This window comes from Drosophila elegans, unplaced genomic scaffold (assembly GCF_018152505.1).
Source record: "Drosophila elegans isolate 14027-0461.03 unplaced genomic scaffold, ASM1815250v1 contig_468, whole genome shotgun sequence".
Classification (NCBI taxonomy): domain Eukaryota; kingdom Metazoa; phylum Arthropoda; class Insecta; order Diptera; family Drosophilidae; genus Drosophila; species Drosophila elegans.
The window spans coordinates 4166738-4184639 of NW_024545855.1; the positions used below are offsets into that span (position 1 = coordinate 4166738).

A 17902-nucleotide genomic window follows, 5' to 3' on the forward strand; every position below is an offset into this window, starting at 1 on the left:
ATTAGCTTGTTCGAGGTACACCCAATCACGGTTGCCTTACCCTTCGCTTGATTTCTGGCCACAATCCGCAAGTTCGCAAGCCAAAACTCTGCGGCGAGTGCAAAAAACGCAACAAATCCATTATGAGCTTATGCCGAGAGCGCAGGGTAAACTTTTCACACGAATCGCGAAAGCTTCACTTTTTCCAGCGCCGAGCAATTATTTTAAATGCGCCGTCAACGCCGCCAAACACAAACTAACCAGACAAACATCGGAGTTTGCCGAGGAGTTGGAATCCTCCGACTCCGTACGTGCATAATTAATTCAGCGCATAAATTCAAGACGCCGCCCCGGACAGAAAGGGGGCGGGCAAGTCGCCAAGGAGCGCGCCAAGTCTATGAAATTATAAACTTTATCCTTTCGAGGCGCGAGTGTCAAATGGTGGCTGGCTTTTTGATGTCGCCAGACAACCAGCCACGACTTTAAATAAATTAAAAACATAAATGATTGTGCCATATGGAAAATGCTCCCTGGCGGTTGGAAAATTGTGCCACCTCAGCTGGGAATCTTTGAAATGGAAACTCAAAAACTAATCCAAATGTGGGAGTATCCATTCGATACAGATCAATCAACTTTTAGATAATTAAAACTGAAAGAGGAGAATAAATTGCTCAACGAAGTGAAAGATATCAAGAGTCGGGGAGTAAATATGTAAAACCCGTAAAGGACTCAGAAATGGATATGCAAATTGCTGCAGAAAAAGCAAAGGAAAGTAAGTAAATGAAAAGCTAGCTAAGGTGAGTGAGTGGTGAAAAAAACCCTGACCAAATATGAAAAAGATATGAAGACGAAAAGTTGCCGTTCAACTTTTTTTTCGGAGCCTAAATAATAACAGTTCAAGCGGAATCCAGTGTTCTAACAAGTTTTGCACTTGGCCATTCTCATAAAAAATACAAACAGAAGCTGACGCCAGTTCTCCTATTCCCCATTTTCCCCGGACTTTTCCCGCTTTCCATATTTTGTGCTTCAAGTGGCTTTGCTCTTTACATTTTCGCATTGTCAGCAGACGGCGTCTCTGCTCCACATCCTTTGATTTTGATTTTGATGCCTTGGCAGCTTGGTCCTGGCTCCTTAGACTCTTTGGTAATTGAAAACGCAAGTTAATTTCTCACTTGCCTGTTTCTTTGTTTGTTAGCTGGCTTCAGGGATCTGGAATCTGGGATCTGGGCACTGTCGCACTCATTGTATTACGAAGATTTTTCGGCAAGTTTTCGTAATTAGTAAAGTTTTGATTGCGCGCTCCAGCCAATATTCATTTGCGAAATGCCTTTCTTAAATTGATTTCAGTCCATGAAAATCAGCATAATCCGACAGCTGGCAGCACTTTGCATAACTACCCACCATCTCTGTCCAGGATGCCTCTTCAAAAGCAGCTTTGCACTTCATTTTCTCCCGAGCATCTGAGTATCTGGCTCTCATGGTCAGAAAGTGCATAAATTTGCAGGTGAAAAAACACAGTGGAAAGAATCGTCAAGGAAATACGTACGCAGTGCTGTGATATCTGCCAAACATTTATCGCAATTCGAGACAGGACTTCGGGTAGTGAGTAGCTTAGAACTTGTTTTACCCACCGAGTCGGCAAAAAGTGCGCACTTCATTGATCAGCATTGCTAGGAAAATATTCAAAATTTGGTCAGGCACGAAGCGATAAGCAAATGCATATGAGTTTTTTTCGCCAACTGTAATCGAGCATTTGAATTTGCATTTGCAAATGTGGAGATGTGCCGGGAAAACTTTGCCGCCAACGCAGAGATGACAAAAAGCGCTGCCATCGTCCACATAGTGAAACTTACACTAAAAAAAGTATCCTTTAACGCAATAATTTTTCATAAAAATGTTAGGTTTCTTAAATTAAATCGGTTCTAAAAGCTCTGACTTTCTTTAACCCAGACTTATGTTCTTAACAAATATTACAGATATGATACTTTAAAGTAAGTTCATAGTTTCATACCTTATCTTGTCTGTCTTTTTAACAATAATGAATGCAAGACATTTTTATACTTTCAAGAAAATTGATTCTAGAAGCTATCACATTTTAAGCAAATGTATAGTTTTCATAGCTCATTTTATTTATAAAAATCTCAAATTATTATAATTCAAGACTAATTTCCCTTTTAGAGTTAATATTTTGATGAGTGTATGTACGTTATCCCTGGACTCCGCTGATACAGGTGCCGGCGACAATTGTCGCAGTCACGTAAGGATCAAAAGCGGTACAAAAAACGCAGACACAGCTATGACATAGATGCAAAAGCAAACTGTCATGGGCCAAAATATGCGCTGGTGCCCTCGATGGACAGTCCATAGCCTGTAGTCGGTAGTCCATGGTCCATGGTCCGTTCATATCCTGCCTGCTCGGCATCCTGTCCGTGGGCTAGACACACAAATGGAGCTTTGATGCCATCAAATTGTGTTTGATGGCGGGTGATGGGCGGCAGGTGAGGCCATTGATTGATTTTACCCTCCTGCAAAACAAACTAATAAGCGAGTGCAGTTGGGAAGTGGGGAGACAAGTCTTTATGAAGGTGCAACAGTGCGTATGCGTGTTGCACACTACGTACACGCACTGGGGAATGCATTTATATAGCAGCTGTAGCATCGACAATCGCTTTTAAGCACCGAACAATGCAGCTTCCACGCATGAACAGTTCGCAGCTGGATCAAAGTTGCTGGCGCACACCGCACACACGCATGGCATCGGTTCACACACGCACACCCACCTTTTCTGATTTTGGCCTTGTCAACACACTTTTCATGTGGGTGGAAATACGGGTGGGATCTGCGGGCCACTACCGGTGGGTTGCATTGTGCTCCTGAGTGCAACACATGTTCCAAATTTTACCGGATTTATTAGATATGTTACCTACAAATTGTTAAAAACCTCGAAAAGGAAAAAATATGAAATAAGTACAAAATGTGTTGGCAAAACGCACTGAAACTTCTCTTCAATACTTCCCACAAAATAGTTGCTAGATAATATTATACTCACAAATTCATTTTGTTTTTTAACTTTCAAATAAATGTTATTGGGATTGCTTCGTCAACTTAAATGCTTGACAAATTTTGAAAAAGCTTTCACTCAATACGCCCCATTTTAAGTTAGATCCTAATAAATACAGACCTTAAATCCGAACCTAATTTTATTGCTTTTTAAGGATGGATTATTAATAAAGTTATAAATGTTATAATCAATTTCCAATTTCCAATTTTCTATGTTTTCCAGCCTCCTAAATCTGCGACTTACGACTTGAAAATTTGTACTTTCATGTAATATAAATTATACTTCTACCACTCTTATATTACATACTGTATTTAGCATTCTGCCTAACCAGTGTAAAATAGAGATATAAAAAGCTTTCCACAATTGTATAAAAGTTTGAAGTCAGCTAAGAAATTTTAGGTTTTGATCTCGGCTTAAAAAATATAATAATTTTTGGGGGTGGGAAAATAAATTAAAACTGCCCAAGAGCAATGTCTTAAAAAGCGTTCGTTACTAGTCAAGCGCACATTAGAAAACTGAGATTACCTTTAGCTTGCCGAAGCTTTTTCATAATTCGTTTTTGAATATATCACCACACTCGGGTGTACAAATGGTAAAGCATTCTAAGGACATGCGCAGCAGGACTCCTGTGACCTTGAGTACAACAAAAAATCTTGATTCCAGAGAATCCCAGAGAGCAGCAACTCAAAGCACGTTGTGCCAAGCCAAAAAATTTATGCGCGGACAACAAAAGGCATTTGAATCGCTGTGAAACGTGAGCAGACGTCTCGCGTAAATCAAAAAAAGGGCAGAGAAAACTTGAAGAAGCATAAGTGCCTGGCATAATTTGAAAGGCCAAGCCCGTGTCCAAGCCTTAAAAAACCCTTTATGATCGCCGGGGGTTGTGTTGGCCGTTTGTTGGCTGCGAAATGTGTAATTTGCAGTTCGCAAAAGGTTCTCCTCTCAAGACCCTCTTATCGGAGAGTTTTTTGGGGGGAGTGGAATACTATACTCTGCTGATTGCTCTCCCGCTTTCTGGCGATGCTGTAACCACGAACTGCCTGTCAGTAGAACGCGAACTGTGGCCACGAAAACAAAACGGGTTTTCAGCACATTTTATTTAACACAGCCAACAACGTAAATTGAAAGAATAAATATTATTTTTTTTTTAATAATTTTAACCATTTAACTTTGTCTGAAAGTGTAAAAAAAATATGATTAGTTCTAGGCTGATTTAACAAAAGTAATTCCTCAACTCAAACAAAAAATCAATTAATATTTGTGTGTAAGTAGTCAAGAATCCGTGACATTTGTGTCCTTAGTGAGCTATTTTTGGCCAGCACGTCACAAATGGCAATCCCTGACGTCACAAGCTGCCCACACACCACCACCCACCCACACATACACAGTTTCCGAAAGCTTTGCTAGACACTTTGGCGCCGATTTTTACGTCTAATCAGATATTACCAATATATCGTAAATAATCTGATGCAATGATACTGTTGGATTTGGTCAGAATCGTCACGAAACGTGAGATTTCTTAGCTACTTGCACTTGAAATTCCCGCCACGTCGTTAAGTACTTGGGCTTAAAGGCAATCTCTAAATTAATGAGCTTCGTTAGATGGGAAAACATAATACCTCCGGCCCACCTTTTCCAAAAAGGTGTGTTTTGCTGAACTTATTGGCTATTGGCACGCCGGTAGTCTCAGTATCAAATGCCGCACACATTTTTTTCGACCAGTTCAAGTCCAAAGGTGGGATTAACCCTTGGCAAGTCTGAAATTTATTGGCTTTTGCGAGATGCATCACCAAAATGTTGTTAAATGAAATCACTGAATTCGTTCGCTGAGCCCGACAGGCGCAATTTGTCAACCAAAACAGAAACAAAAATTAATTAATGATCGTGATTAGCATTTATTTCTCTAAAATATTTAAATATACTCATCATTTCCGATTATCCAAAAAATTATGGTATCTTTATTCAAATGCATTCGGTACTTTACAAATATTAGTTTTATTAGAAATGTTATCTTAGAATTTTACAAGTTAATATTTGTTTTAAGCGAGTATTTGTTTTTGTCTGTGTAATAAATTCTAATTTAGTACTCAAGCCAAGTGGATCAGCTGATTAGCATTATGTGTTGCGTTTCAAGCATGATTTTTGTAAAAACACCCGATTTTATTAAGCAAATATAAGTATTAGTAAATCAATTCCCTAACGAGTTGAGGAAACTCTTAAAGTCACAGACATCATGGCGAGATTTAAATAAACAAGCTGATCGTACGTAGAATTACCTTCGAACCGGCCGCTGGACGCACCGCCAATTGTCGTTAATTCGGGATTATAAGCACAAATTGCTAATAAAGGGGAGATTAGGCAACTCGATGATGGGCACTTGGCAGTTTGGGAACCAAAAACCGGCCGCTTAACAGATTGAAATAAGTATTGACAGCCGAAACATCAAACCTGGACCTCAGCCTTTGTTTCTTTGGTCAATAAACTTGCCTGGATCGACGCGAAAGTTAGGTTTAAGTGAAGCTGAAAGGCAGCAAACATACTCAGTAATACAAGTTATTTAAATAAATTCTACAGAGAAATTGCAGACGCGTCACCATTGTGCTTTAGTTGGCGACAAATTGCGGAGATAGCTTTGAATTAAGTCATTTGTGGGGCAAATGCAGCAAAGTTTTCAGTCCCCGGTGCGGATATATTCAATTATAGATCGGCGCAAGTGGGCAGTAATAGATTTGAATATTCGCGCGAAAATCAGAGCGTCATATATCTAATTTGCATGTCCAAAGCAGCCTACGTGTGAACTCGGATAAAACCGAGGCAACCAGAGGTAAGTTTGTATCTCAAGAAGGGTACTATTAGTTTCAAGTACCCAAAGATTGTTACCACATGGGTAAACAAACAGAAAACCTTCAACTTAATTAGAGTCTGCTCTTGAGCTGTGTTTCTGTGTATCTGTTAGATAAAAGTCAGCGTGTACCATTTTCCCGTCTGTGTCTGCCAAACACAAGAAATGAGAACCATTTTTCGGGAACCACCAAACCCCCCTCGAAAGCCCAAAAAATAAAAGGTACGAGTCTGACGACCACGATCACGGGAACAAACAAAACGCGGCATCAAAAACTTGTTTCGGTGAAATTACGAATTCAAAAAAACACTTAGTGCCGGTTAGAAACAAGCGAGCCTCTCGAACGAACATCGCACAGGTTCGATGTAGCGCAAAATCAAACTTTTCGGGCTTTTTTGAAAATCTAGTTATGTACATCGTGTTATATTTCCACCCAAAACTCATTTAACTCTCTTGCGTCCTCATTTACAAAACTTTATTTATAAATTTATTAAATGAATTGGTTTTATATGTCAAAAATTGCTTTCAAATCCTTAACTTTTAATTTCAAAATGTAGGTTTTTGTAACAAATAGTTTTGTTATAATTCAATGTATTTTGCTAGTTTGATTTCAGTACTAGATCAGAATACCTTAAACAGTGCTTAACATTTTAGAAGTTATATCTTTAGAAACTCAATAAAAACAAACAAAAAATATGTTCTACTAATTGCACTCTTTCCGTGTAGGAGATAACTTACAGCCGACCAGAACCGAGCCCGATTAACCTCTGGCCGAGATTTCCGGAGCAAAGATGCCTCAGCGCGGAATCGAGCAGCCGGTGGTTGTCAGTCTGCTCTATCCGCTGGTTGCGTGCGGTTCTCGTTCTCCGCCAGAGCTTGTTAGTAACTGATTGTAACTTTCAGTTAGTAAACCGTCTTTTTTTCACGCGAAAAGCGCTCGAGCCTCTTAAGCAGGTAGCAAATCCTAATCGCCTCTTGAGTACTTAGTTCTCAGCGTTAGTCAAATGGCATACAATTTAAGCAGATAAAATATGTTTGCGCTGCGTGCGCCACACATGTGTTTTGTGAACAAAAGTACGAAATAAATACAATTAAAAAAGGTGTTAATAAAATGGAAAAACAATCGTCAGAGCAGCAGCAGTGAAACACAAATTCAAATTAAAACGCATCAGGCGATTTTGGCAACTCATAAAAACGCTATTAAAAACTGCTCACAACAATTTATGTGTGCAGAGCTGTTGTATTCCCAAAATGCTGGAATCTTGCTTAAAGTATATATTTAGATTTGGTTTTAATTGAACGACTAACTCGGACCTGTTGATTATCGGCATGCGACTCGAGCCGGTTTCCTCTTATTTTAATTTTTGTGAATCAAACGCAATTCCTAATAAATGGTGATAAGAATATGTTGGTTAAGATGTTTTTGGTGATAATACAACCAGAACAGTGCATTCCGAAGCCGGAATTAAGAATTGAATTTGAAAATTTTAGAAACTAAGAACCGTTCTTAATCACGTGTGTAGTACTTTTTTCTGTTGATGATTAAAAGTAACCTCCTATTATTTGCATTATCCAATTGTTATTGCGTACGATATCAGTATTATTTTGTCAGCAAAAAAAGTTATTGTACCACAATTAGCTTCAATTAGTTGAGAGTCCAAGCTAACTATGCATATATTAAGCACTTGCCTCGAAACCGATGGCGTACAGTGATTTATATGGACTATACAATAGCATTTCTGTTTACTATACCAAAATTAATGGATTTTGTTAGTTCTTTTGCGGCGCTGTGTTTTTGTTAACGCCTCAGGTGCGCACACGAACACCATTTTCAATGAATCAATAGATTGTTTTGTATCTTGATTTATCATAAATTGGGTCAAGTAAATAGGTAGCTGAGGAGGGAAAGACCTAATTGCTTTGAAGCGAACTAATGCCAATACCATTCGCCAGTTAGAAAGATAGAAAGAGACCTCCTGGGGGTAATGACTAAGCCATGATGCCAGCACAGTTTTATTGTTAATTCCGCAGATGTAATTTCGTATTATTTCCCTCTCGGATTTCACTTGAATTCCGCACTAAATAGTTGGAATACCCCGATTAGCGATTTTCCATTAAAAATCCATGATCTATTCGAGTATTGCCATTAGAGTAATTGGATCTTTTTCGAACGTTTCACTCCGTTCGGCTTGGTTGGCCAACTGTTAAGCCAAGATTATCAGATGGCCAATTAGTAGTCGAGGGTCTTCGGGCTTAAGTTGTGGCTTTCATTAGTTTGTTCACCTGTTTGTTTTGCTAGTGTCATTCTACCAGTTATTCCATAACTGAATCACACGTTTTGTATTTTAATTTTTCTCGCTTTTTGATGACTTGCTAATTTATGCAGAGCGTGGGTCCAGTACCGGCCTGCTTTTGCTTAGAGGAAGTTGCCCCCATCCCCCTCTCCTTCCACCATATGGTATACTAAAGTAAACAATTGGCATGACCTAATCCCATAAGTGGGCGGGGTCCAGGGGAACCACTTCCTTGGCTTTGTGCCGAGTTCATAGGCCCACACGTGCCTTCGCCAGAGGCTTATCAATCAATCTTCAGGCTCCAACAAACTTTTACACCGAAAGGAATTGCCATAATATACATTTTGTGGGTTTAATGAACTTCATGCCGAATATTTGTAATGCGAAGTCCATTGCTTCCTCATCGACGTCTTTCTCAGATAATGAAGTCACGCCTGATTGTAAAAGTCTGTCTACAAGTCTTACAGAAAAAATATGTCTGCTTATTTGTTATACATATATATTTTTTATTCAACTTTTTTGGTCAAACTAAATTTTATACTATGTATATTTATATATTTTCAACATTTTTCTCTGTGGAAATAATACTTTGAAAGCTTTTTCCCAAAACACTGGTGTATACAAAAAAGTCAGAGTAAAAGTAGAGCAAACTTTTTACTTCTGCTCTGCCAATGACCTTTAATTACCTTTCACTCAAAAAAAAGAGGAAAGGCAATCGTAAAAAACGCAAAAAACACAAAATTTTCAAGCTGGGACTATAATATTGAAGGCAAACATTCGCGAAACATTAAATTGAGTCATCTGATAAGCCCCAGACAAATATTGATCAAGCAAATAACAGAATCACAACTTAGCACATAATCTAGAATTTTATATTTCTCTTTTCTCAAATAGCACGGCAATTCTCAAAGTCGGTGGCATAGGGGTAAATTCCCATCCAGAAACAAATGAAAAATTAGCACCATTAAAAATGCAAAAGTTCATTAACTAAGAGATACACAAATTGAGTGAAAATTATTTTTACTTAAATAATGTACTAAGCTAAACACAGCTAAACAGCTGAACACGTGTAAATTATGGGTCTATAAAGCCATATAGTAAACAATCTTGCGAAATTAATCGAAGGTTTATAGATACTAATTAAGGTCAAAGGTATAATACGAAAAAGTGAGAAGTTTGTAGGCAAAGCTTTTTCGTTGATTAAATTTTTCATAGATAGAAGTTTTTATCAGAAATAGAACTCGGAATTGATATATTAAAACCAAACAAATTGGTAAAAACAAGTTATAAAAAAATATTACTCTACTTAAACCAGTTTTTTCTGTGTGTTTAAAAAATTTTTAAAGTGAAAAAGTTCTCGCAAATTTATTTTTCATGAAAAACATTATTATATATATGTATATAGTTTTCCTATTGGAACACCATTAAAATTCTTCATGTAATCTCTTTTCAGGAAACTTTTAAAGTGCAGAACGCAGTGCTGACAGCATGGAAACGGAGTCGCTGAATCGGAAGAACTCCTCGCGGAAGAGTTCGATTGTGAATGGAAACGGGAGTGGAGATGCCTCCGCGAAGTTGACCAATGGCGATGGGGGGGATGGTGGCGATGGAGGCGGCGGAGGTGAAGTGACCCTGAAGGCCAAGATGAGTCTGCTCAATGGCTGCACGGTCATCGTGGGCTCCATCATCGGATCGGGCATTTTTGTGTCGCCCACGGGAGTGCTAATGTACACAGGCAGTGTTAACCTGGCTCTCATCGTATGGGTAATTTCCGGACTCTTCTCGATGGTGAGTGCAATGCATAAAAAAAACCTGATATGGAAATGGCAGTAGGGCATTCGATAGCCTAGACACCTGTTGCCATTGCTCCAGGTGTAAATAACCTGCTGGTAAATAACAGCTGGCTTCGGAAAATGAAAATAACGAGTGGGTGGAACTTAGCAAAGGACTTTCTCATTCAATTACGAATGCTAGCGGAGTGCCTCTGGGTCCCTTAATGAAATTATTGAAATTCCTGAACCCAATTCAAGAACCACCAACCAACACCCACTCGCACACGCACACTCGCTAAGACACGCACACAAACATGACAAGTCCATGTCAAACGCACTCGATGCGGCTTCAACTCAATAAAATTACGTATACGCAGCACTGCCACTGACAGATGACAACGATTGCGCACTCCCACAACACTTTAAAGCAACCTATATATTTACAGTATTTACCAAAAAGGTCTAAGGAAAAGCATCGATGCTATATTTTTTTCTTTAAAACCTTTAGCACAAATTTCAAATATAAATACAACTGCGCACGTCCTTTCTTCTCAGGAATAATTTTGTAATTTGCAAAATACAAATGCTTTTACTCTATTTCGATATATATAAGGTTTATTAAAAATTGATGAACAATTGTAATGCTTCTTTTCAATGAAAAGATGTAGAAAGCCATGTTTTTATTTAGAAAACCAATGTAAATGTTTATTATTATTTATTATTTAATCTATTTAAAACAGTGTTCCAATTATTTAAAATCGTACATTTCATCAACTTGAGAATACTGAGCAGCTTAACATTGTGAATTTATTGTATCTTTCAGGTGGGTGCCTATTGCTATGCAGAGTTGGGAACGATGATAACCAAGTCGGGAGCTGACTACGCCTACATCATGGAGACCTTCGGACCCTTCATGGCCTTCATCCGCCTGTGGATCGAGTGCATGATCGTGAGACCCTGTTCGCAAGCCATAGTGGCCCTCACTTTCAGCACGTACGTCCTGAAGCCCTTCTTCCCGGAATGTTCTCCGCCGGAGGATTCAGCCCGCCTACTCGCCGTTTGCTGCATACGTGAGTTTCGATCGTTTTCTAAAGAAATAATGTTAATTCTAATGGGCGGAAGAACCTCCCCTGAACCGCAATCTGTGGACTCGCGTACTTGACCTATAGATTAGAAACAATTTAAATGCATCCCCCGAGTGTCGAGCAAATAAACACGCTGAAAGAGTTTGCCATGTCAGGCTTATCAGTGTTTTGTTTTTATTTCTGCTTTGCAACAAATTCAGATTGGACTATACAAAAATGTGGCAGTATCTGGAAAATAAAAAATGATCACAGTTATTATTAAGCGCATAAGTAAATAAAAACACAAACTAAATAGTTGAGGTTGGAAAAACATTTTATGAGTCGTCTGGTTTTTATTATAAAACCTTCATAAACATAAATGTGCCACAGCTTCTTAATGGAAAATCACTTTCCCATTAAGTTTTTAGAGTTCAAACCCGAACTCACTTGTTGATTGTCGCCGCTTCCCCCATTACATATTTGATAGTATTAATACTGATTTAATTGCCCGGAATCAAGTGCGTTTGCATGAGACAATAGCAATAAATAACGAGTTGTCACATTGTCACATGAAAGTCCTCGCGTTATTACATCACCCACATGGGTCGTTCGCATCTCTGGGTTTTTATCTTCGGCGTGACACCGAAGTCGTGATGGTGGCTCGAATGTGGGTTAAGCGGCCTGCTCAATAAACACATTTTCATTTTCCATTTTCCCATTTGGCTTTTTGCAGTCGTGCTAACCCTAATCAACTGCTGGGATGTTAAATGGGCGACCGCTGTGCAGGATATCTTTACGTATGCCAAAGTAAGTCGGATAAATGTGATTTCCTGGGGGAAAACATACTACGTCTCACTCTTTTAGCTGCTGGCCCTGTTTGTCATCATTGCCACTGGCATATACCAACTTTCACTGGGCAATGTGCAATACTTTACTTTCGAGAATTCGGACACTAAAGTAACCTCCATTGCATTGTCCTTCTACTCCGGTCTCTTTGCTTACAATGGATGGTAAGCGGATTTGAATTCCTTCGGGTAGACCGTTGCTAATTGGCTTTGTTTGCTCTGCTGTTGACAGGAACTACTTGAACTTTATTATTGAGGAGCTGAAGGATCCCGTCAAGAATCTGCCCCGCGCCATTGCAATCAGTTGCACGCTGGTCACTGTGGTCTACGTCATGGCGAATGTGTCCTTCTACACCATTTTGTCGCCGGATGAGGTCCTGGGTTCCTCGGCCGTGGCAGTGACATATGCGGAGCGGGCCTTTGGCATGCTGGCATGGACCATTCCAGGTGGGTGTACCCAAACGCACCCAAATTATAGAGTGGCAGTTACTTATGCTTGGCCTTGACTCTTTTCAGTGTTCGTGGCCTTGTCTACTTTTGGAGCAGTTAATGGCATCCTGCTGACCTCCTCGCGATTGTTTTATGCCGGAGCCAACAATGGCCAGATGCCCGAGATCCTCACCATGATCCAGATCCAGAGATTCACGCCCACTCCTGCGGTTTTGGCCATGGCCTTGCTATCCATGTTGTACCTGACAGTATCTGACATTTTTGCGCTGATCAACTATGTGGGCTTTGCCACTTGGGTGAGAAATATTTCACACATAATAGTTCCAAATTCATGAATTTCTTATGGCATTAAAAGCACAATTTACCATGTCTTGTATTATAATTTTTTTTTGAACATTTTTCAGCTGAGCATTGGAGTGGCTGTGCTGTGCCTGCCCTGGTTGAGATGGGCCCAACCCAATCTTCCCCGACCCATCAGAGTGCCCATGGTGTTCCCCATTGTCTACCTGATTGCCACCATGTTCGTGACCGTGGTGCCCATGTACGCCAGTCCCGTGGAGACCGGATATGGCATCCTGATGATTCTGTCCAGCATACCCGTCTACCTGGTCTTCATCGCCTGGAAGAACAAGCCTATTTGGTTCCAAAAGACCATGGGTAAGTGGTCAGCCAAGCTAATCTAATTCACTGAAAAGCTTCTTTCTCTGTTATGTTGATTTGTCACGTGAATCCCACCCATTTTTCATATTCTAGGCGGACTAACACAAGTTCTACAGAAAATGATGATGGTTGTGCGTCCCAAAGCGGCGTCAAAGGTTTTTAAGTTTGCTATTTTATCCTAGACTTACTTTGGTTTTAACATTCGAATCACCTGCCTGCCTTTAATTCAGCACTAATGTCTGAAAAATAGTACTAACCAATTTACTTTGCACCCCTAACTCTAGCTAACAAGTAGATTAATCAGTTCAATGACATTAAACTTATGCCAATTTTATTTTTCTTACCTTTCAGTAAGCCTCACCCGATTCCTACAGAAACTGCTCATGGTACTCGGCAAGCAGACGAAACCAGCTCAGGTGTAAAAAGTACAGAAAGTTTGGGAATGTTTGGAAAGAATAGCAGAGATTAGATTTCAAGTTAGCCAAGAGCAGAGAAAAGCATTTATAAGCACACATTTGATTGCATTCTTGCATTATATAGACAACGTAAACGCTTTTGTGTAGCCAACCAATGATATACATCAAAAACACACGAAAATTTCTGCCAGCTTCTGGGCGATATATACTATACACATATATATTTTTATATACCCAGGGTAAGTTGTGTCCAGTAGGTTTACTATAAATACTAAATTAAGGCTCAGCTCTGGTTGCTTGCTTCATGAAAAGACTGTGGAACAAAACGGAAAAATTACAAGGGAAACAAGTTGTCCAGTGCTGAACATTAATTTGGTTTTTGATTTTGGCATTTTTAATAAAACTGTGCAGGCGTAACGAGTCTATAGAATTTTCGAGAAATTTCAGAAAAGTTAAATACACTTTTAATACTGTGAAACCTCCCATGAAAACTACTATTAAATTTACAATTCTGTTCGAAAGAAAGTCCAATTTAGCTATGAAGTAGAAAAGCTAGAAGAACGCTTGAACATACTCAACAGACGGATCTACAGAGAATAATTTAGAGCACATTTTGATTATTTTTCATAGATTTTAGGTGGTTAAGATTAAATGGCACTGCAATGTTATTTCAGCTGTTTGGTTTAAGTTAATATTATGATTAGATTGCTCAGGTTTCATTTGTGAGAGACCTTCCTGTACAATCCTGGTTGAATCTAGCTTACCTCACGAATACAAAAACCATCGCCTAATACACATATCCAACAAGAGAAACGATTTAAAGTTGTTTAACGATAACAGGAACATTGCCAACATACATATTGATATATATTGAGAATAACACTATATGCTAATTGTTGTCTAATTACGTATACCAATCGAATTGAATTGAGCTAGCATTGATTTTGAACATTCATTAGTTGTTGTTGCTTTGAGTGTTTGGCATTCAGTGTTATTCTAAACAAAATATTATTGCCTATTTAGCATTCAACTATTTAACTGTTACACATAAAGGGTATGAAGCCGCAGCTGGGGAATCTGTTTAACTACTATGAAACATATTGTTGACAATAATAATGTATTTATATATAAATGTATATTATATTATATGTATACCCTTAAAACTGTCTTTCTGGAAATAAGAACGATAAAGTAAACAGAATATTTATGTTGCATTCTTTCTTTTACTTGGGGGGAAAAGTAGTTTTACTAGACATCACAAGCTGTCCGTGGCATTTAGTTAAACTCCTAGTCCCCGTAAATGCTGGAATCCGGCGTATTTATGTACTGAATCAAACCGAGCCTTAGGTTCTCGAACTCCCTTTGCTTGAGTGACTTTTCCGCTTCTGAAAGTTCGTAGTTTTTGGTGCTGATGTAGACCTTTAAAGTGGAGGCATAGGTGGTTTTCTCGGCTTCCACTTCGAGCCTCTTAAATTCTTTCTTCAAGACAGAGTATACTTTCCTCGTGGAATCCAATTGCAGAACAGCTCTTGGCGGCCTTGCTCCATCGCCACCACTTTCGTCATTCTCTTCGCTCAAATCCTGGTTAATGGATCTAATTTCACTGCGCAAACCCAGACTTTTCCTCCTGTACAGCTCTACAAAGTGCTGTTCCATGGCCAGTTTTAGCTCTGCGAACTTGGAGTCTATGCGACCATACCAATAGGCCAAGCCATTGTAGTCCTCGTCCGAGAACTTGGCCGTGCGACGCCAATGGGCCAGCGAAACATTCGGCACAGATCTCACGGAACTGTGGATTTCAGTTCCTATTTTCCTGTTTAACTTGCCGAAATTTATAGTACTCTGAGAGATGGTCATTACTTTTCGGACTTTCTGCAAGGAAGCAAAGGCCAGATCAGCTAGTTTTAAGATCTTGCGCCTATCATCACTTAAATCGGGTGCAATGGGCAACTCAAAGATGACTACTGCAGGCTGGAGAGACTTGAGGTCAAAGGACTCTTTCAGGCAGTCGTTCAAAAGGGTGCTTCCATTTAGCCTGCCCTGTGGCAAACTTCTGAAGAAGTCAACTAAATCAGGTCGACTTTCGCTGCCAAAGATGTGAAAGACTGAAAGGTGAATCCTGTGCTGCAAGGCCATGCTATCTCGGTACACAAACTCAAAGTCTAGATAGTCGTCGCCCAGGCCACGACCTCTTAAGTTGGTAAAATCATTAATTAGCCATTGGTACAACTCCCTGGTGCTGCAGACACTTTTTACCGCAGTGTTACACCTTCGACGGTTAGGAACTGCATTGGGTTCCACCAACATGTTGACCATGTCGAATTTCCGGACATCAAAATAGTCCACATTAACGGCTTTTAAGCGGCAGCGCAGTTCCACCATTAGTTTGTCCACTTCTGTGACCAAGAGACGGGTTAGAAAGTTGGGGTTTTGGTTCCTCTGGAGGGAGGAAAAGCGCAGCAAACTTCCATGACGATGATTCCGAATCATTTGGGCCATGAAATCGCTCAATTCTGTGCGAATGCTGGGCTCGAGTTCATAGCCGATGGCATCGAACTCCAAATGGCGATAGTAGCGAGGAGGTTCCCAGGAGTTCACCACCTTAGCTGTGGAGTTTTGCATCCTTAACAACATGGACTTATTGTCCAAGATCCTAATATCATTCTCCAGAACTGTAACTTCCGCAGAACCACGTTTTTTGTCATCTGTAAGAGCCACCAGCACTCGGTGGTTTTTTTTGCTCGCCGGATGACTGTTCATTTCTTCCTTTTTATGTTTTAACAACCAATTTTAAGCACGAGAATTTTGATAGACTAAAAGTAAGACAGCTGTCTCATATCGTTATTTGAGAATACATTGTAGTTTTTAACCAATACACAGGTAAATTATATTTTTAAGGGAGTACACGCTTGTTGATTTGATCCAGATTCGCCTGCGAAGCCTGTAGAAAATGGCCAAATTCGGTATGGGCTGTCCGCTTTAGAAGCTTCTCAAATTGGGCCAATTGGTCATCGAATCGTTGCCTATAGCCCTTCAGCTGTTCTGCCTTTTGGATGTACTGCATTAGACTGTCATGGACCAGCTTAAAACGATCATGGACCTCCTGTTGTTGGACCTCCACCTGATTCAATTGGGCACTAGTGGATGGCTGGGCGTACAAGAAATAAATGTTATCATTGTTACAAAAATTGTATATCCGATTTAAATAAAATGTGAAATCATAATTACAAATACCATGCCTATAAAACTACATGATCTAATACAAAAATATTTAAATGAATGTTCATTTATTATGTTATACGGTTTGAATTTAAAATCAATTTTCAGATATTGAAATCTAAGCCGAAAATAGTCAAATGCAAATTGTATTATTTCTATATTAAAACTAAAAACCGTAATGGATGAATTTAAAATCTTTCCGAAAATATTCAAGTAAGTATTTTTAAATTGAGTATGAAATACTGGAATTAACATTTTTTTTACCAGTGAAAGCTGGTAGTAGCTTTTACTTACCAAGTTTTCAGGCTGGTTTTTATGCTGCCGACTAATAAAATGGGCTAGGCTGAGTAACTCTGCGTTTTGGGCATCCACCTGGGAGTTGGTGGACATGATATGGACCAGTACAGCCGTGTATGGGAGTTGTCCATGACTTCTTTTGGAAACGTGCAGCATGAAGGATAAGAGTTCAGTGGCCACAACCGGTGAGGTTGAGTGCTCATCACGAAAATAGCAATGAAGTCCATGCAAGGACGTCACACTTAGCTCTTCCATGGCCACTAGAAGGACAGACAGACGGACAGTGAACTGGATGTGCCTCTCCTGCGAGGACACCACGTACTCCACCTCCAGAACTTCGTGACCTGGTCCGGTCCTGAGACCTGACAGCATACTGTAGTGATGGATGATCCATTCTGTCAGGTCATGAAGGATGTTGAAGGAGCACTCCGCTTGCAAGTTGTTGCCATCTTTCCTCTCCAGAAGTTTCCGGAACTTCACTATGCAGCGATCCAAATCGAGACCCTCACGCTTGAGCTTCGTTTTCACATCAAGAACCAGGGTGTTTATGAGGAAGATCATGTGGCATTCACGTTTCACTCGCAAATGCATAAGGAAGGCATCTCGTCTTCTAACAAAAAGATTGTTAAGCAGCAGGGGAATCTCGCCCAGTGGGTCCAGCACATCGCAGTGCAATTTTTGGGCCATCAGCAGGTGGGGATTGGCTGCATCTTGGCAGTAGAGCAGTTGCAGACTGTGCTCGTCCAGAATTCTGACCTGGCCGCCATGTTGAAGGGTCGGATTTTGGTCACTATTAGATGCATAAGACTCTTGTAATTTTTCTGGCTCTCCAACAGATTTGTTATCTCTCAACTGAACCATAACTCGGATCTGCTCCATATTTCCAAATACAATTTAAATAAACACGAAAAACGAGATATTTGTGGACTAGAAACAGAAAAAGCATTACACTGGCCTATTCACCGTTACAGCTGAGCTTTAATGAGCAGTATTTTGAAAAACA

The 17902-nt window shown here is 39.8% G+C and overlaps 3 protein-coding genes across 7 annotated transcripts; 1 reads left to right on the top strand and 2 right to left on the bottom strand.

Moving 5' to 3' along the window:
- Positions 1-4199: 4199 nt before the first annotated feature.
- On the top strand, positions 4200-14584 carry LOC108143038 (Y+L amino acid transporter 2). Of its 5 annotated transcripts, XM_017267240.2 has the most exons (10): positions 6709-6836; positions 9630-9964; positions 10772-11018; positions 11746-11819; positions 11877-12022; positions 12090-12304; positions 12374-12603; positions 12712-12964; positions 13061-13122; positions 13319-14584. In XM_017267240.2, the coding sequence occupies exons 2-10, from the start codon at positions 9665-9667 to the stop codon at positions 13319-13321; spliced, it is 1530 nt and encodes a 509-aa protein (XP_017122729.1). In that variant the 5' UTR covers positions 6709-6836; positions 9630-9664; the 3' UTR covers positions 13322-14584. The 5 variants fall into 5 exon arrangements, with proteins under 5 accessions (XP_017122726.1, XP_041564904.1, XP_017122729.1 ...); XM_017267237.2 differs by lacking the exons at positions 6709-6836; positions 13061-13122 and adding an exon at positions 4200-4304; XM_041708970.1 differs by lacking the exons at positions 6709-6836; positions 13061-13122 and adding an exon at positions 5791-5864.
- Positions 14585-14650: 66 nt separating this feature from the next.
- LOC108143039 lies at positions 14651-16227 on the bottom strand. The gene has a single exon (XM_017267241.2). The coding sequence runs from the start codon at positions 16141-16143 to the stop codon at positions 14671-14673; it is 1473 nt and encodes a 490-aa protein (XP_017122730.1). The 5' UTR covers positions 16144-16227; the 3' UTR covers positions 14651-14670.
- A 48-nt stretch (positions 16228-16275) lies between these two features.
- On the bottom strand, positions 16276-17835 carry LOC108143040. Its single transcript, XM_017267242.2, has 2 exons — positions 16897-17835; positions 16276-16531 (listed from the first exon to the last, which is right to left on the bottom strand). Exons 1-2 carry the CDS (start codon positions 17776-17778, stop codon positions 16277-16279), a joined length of 1137 nt encoding a protein of 378 aa, XP_017122731.1. The 5' UTR covers positions 17779-17835; the 3' UTR covers position 16276.
- Between the last annotated feature and the right edge of the window lie 67 nt (positions 17836-17902).

Bases quoted from the DNA above. Each gene is read 5' to 3' on its own strand.
- LOC108143038 (XM_017267237.2), top strand. From the start codon at position 9,665: ATGGAAACGGAGTCGCTGAATCGGAAGAACTCCTCGCGGAAGAGTTCG. The intron at 11,019-11,745 runs GTGAGTTTCGAT...GGCTTTTTGCAG, and splicing joins ACTCGCCGTTTGCTGCATAC to TCGTGCTAACCCTAATCAAC. The intron at 11,820-11,876 runs GTAAGTCGGATA...TCACTCTTTTAG, and splicing joins ATATCTTTACGTATGCCAAA to CTGCTGGCCCTGTTTGTCAT.
- LOC108143039 (XM_017267241.2), bottom strand. From the start codon at position 16,143: ATGAACAGTCATCCGGCGAGCAAAAAAAACCACCGAGTGCTGGTGGCT.
- LOC108143040 (XM_017267242.2), bottom strand. From the start codon at position 17,778: ATGGAGCAGATCCGAGTTATGGTTCAGTTGAGAGATAACAAATCTGTT. The intron at 16,532-16,896 runs GTAAGTAAAAGC...TTGTACGCCCAG, and splicing joins AAAACCAGCCTGAAAACTTG to CCATCCACTAGTGCCCAATT.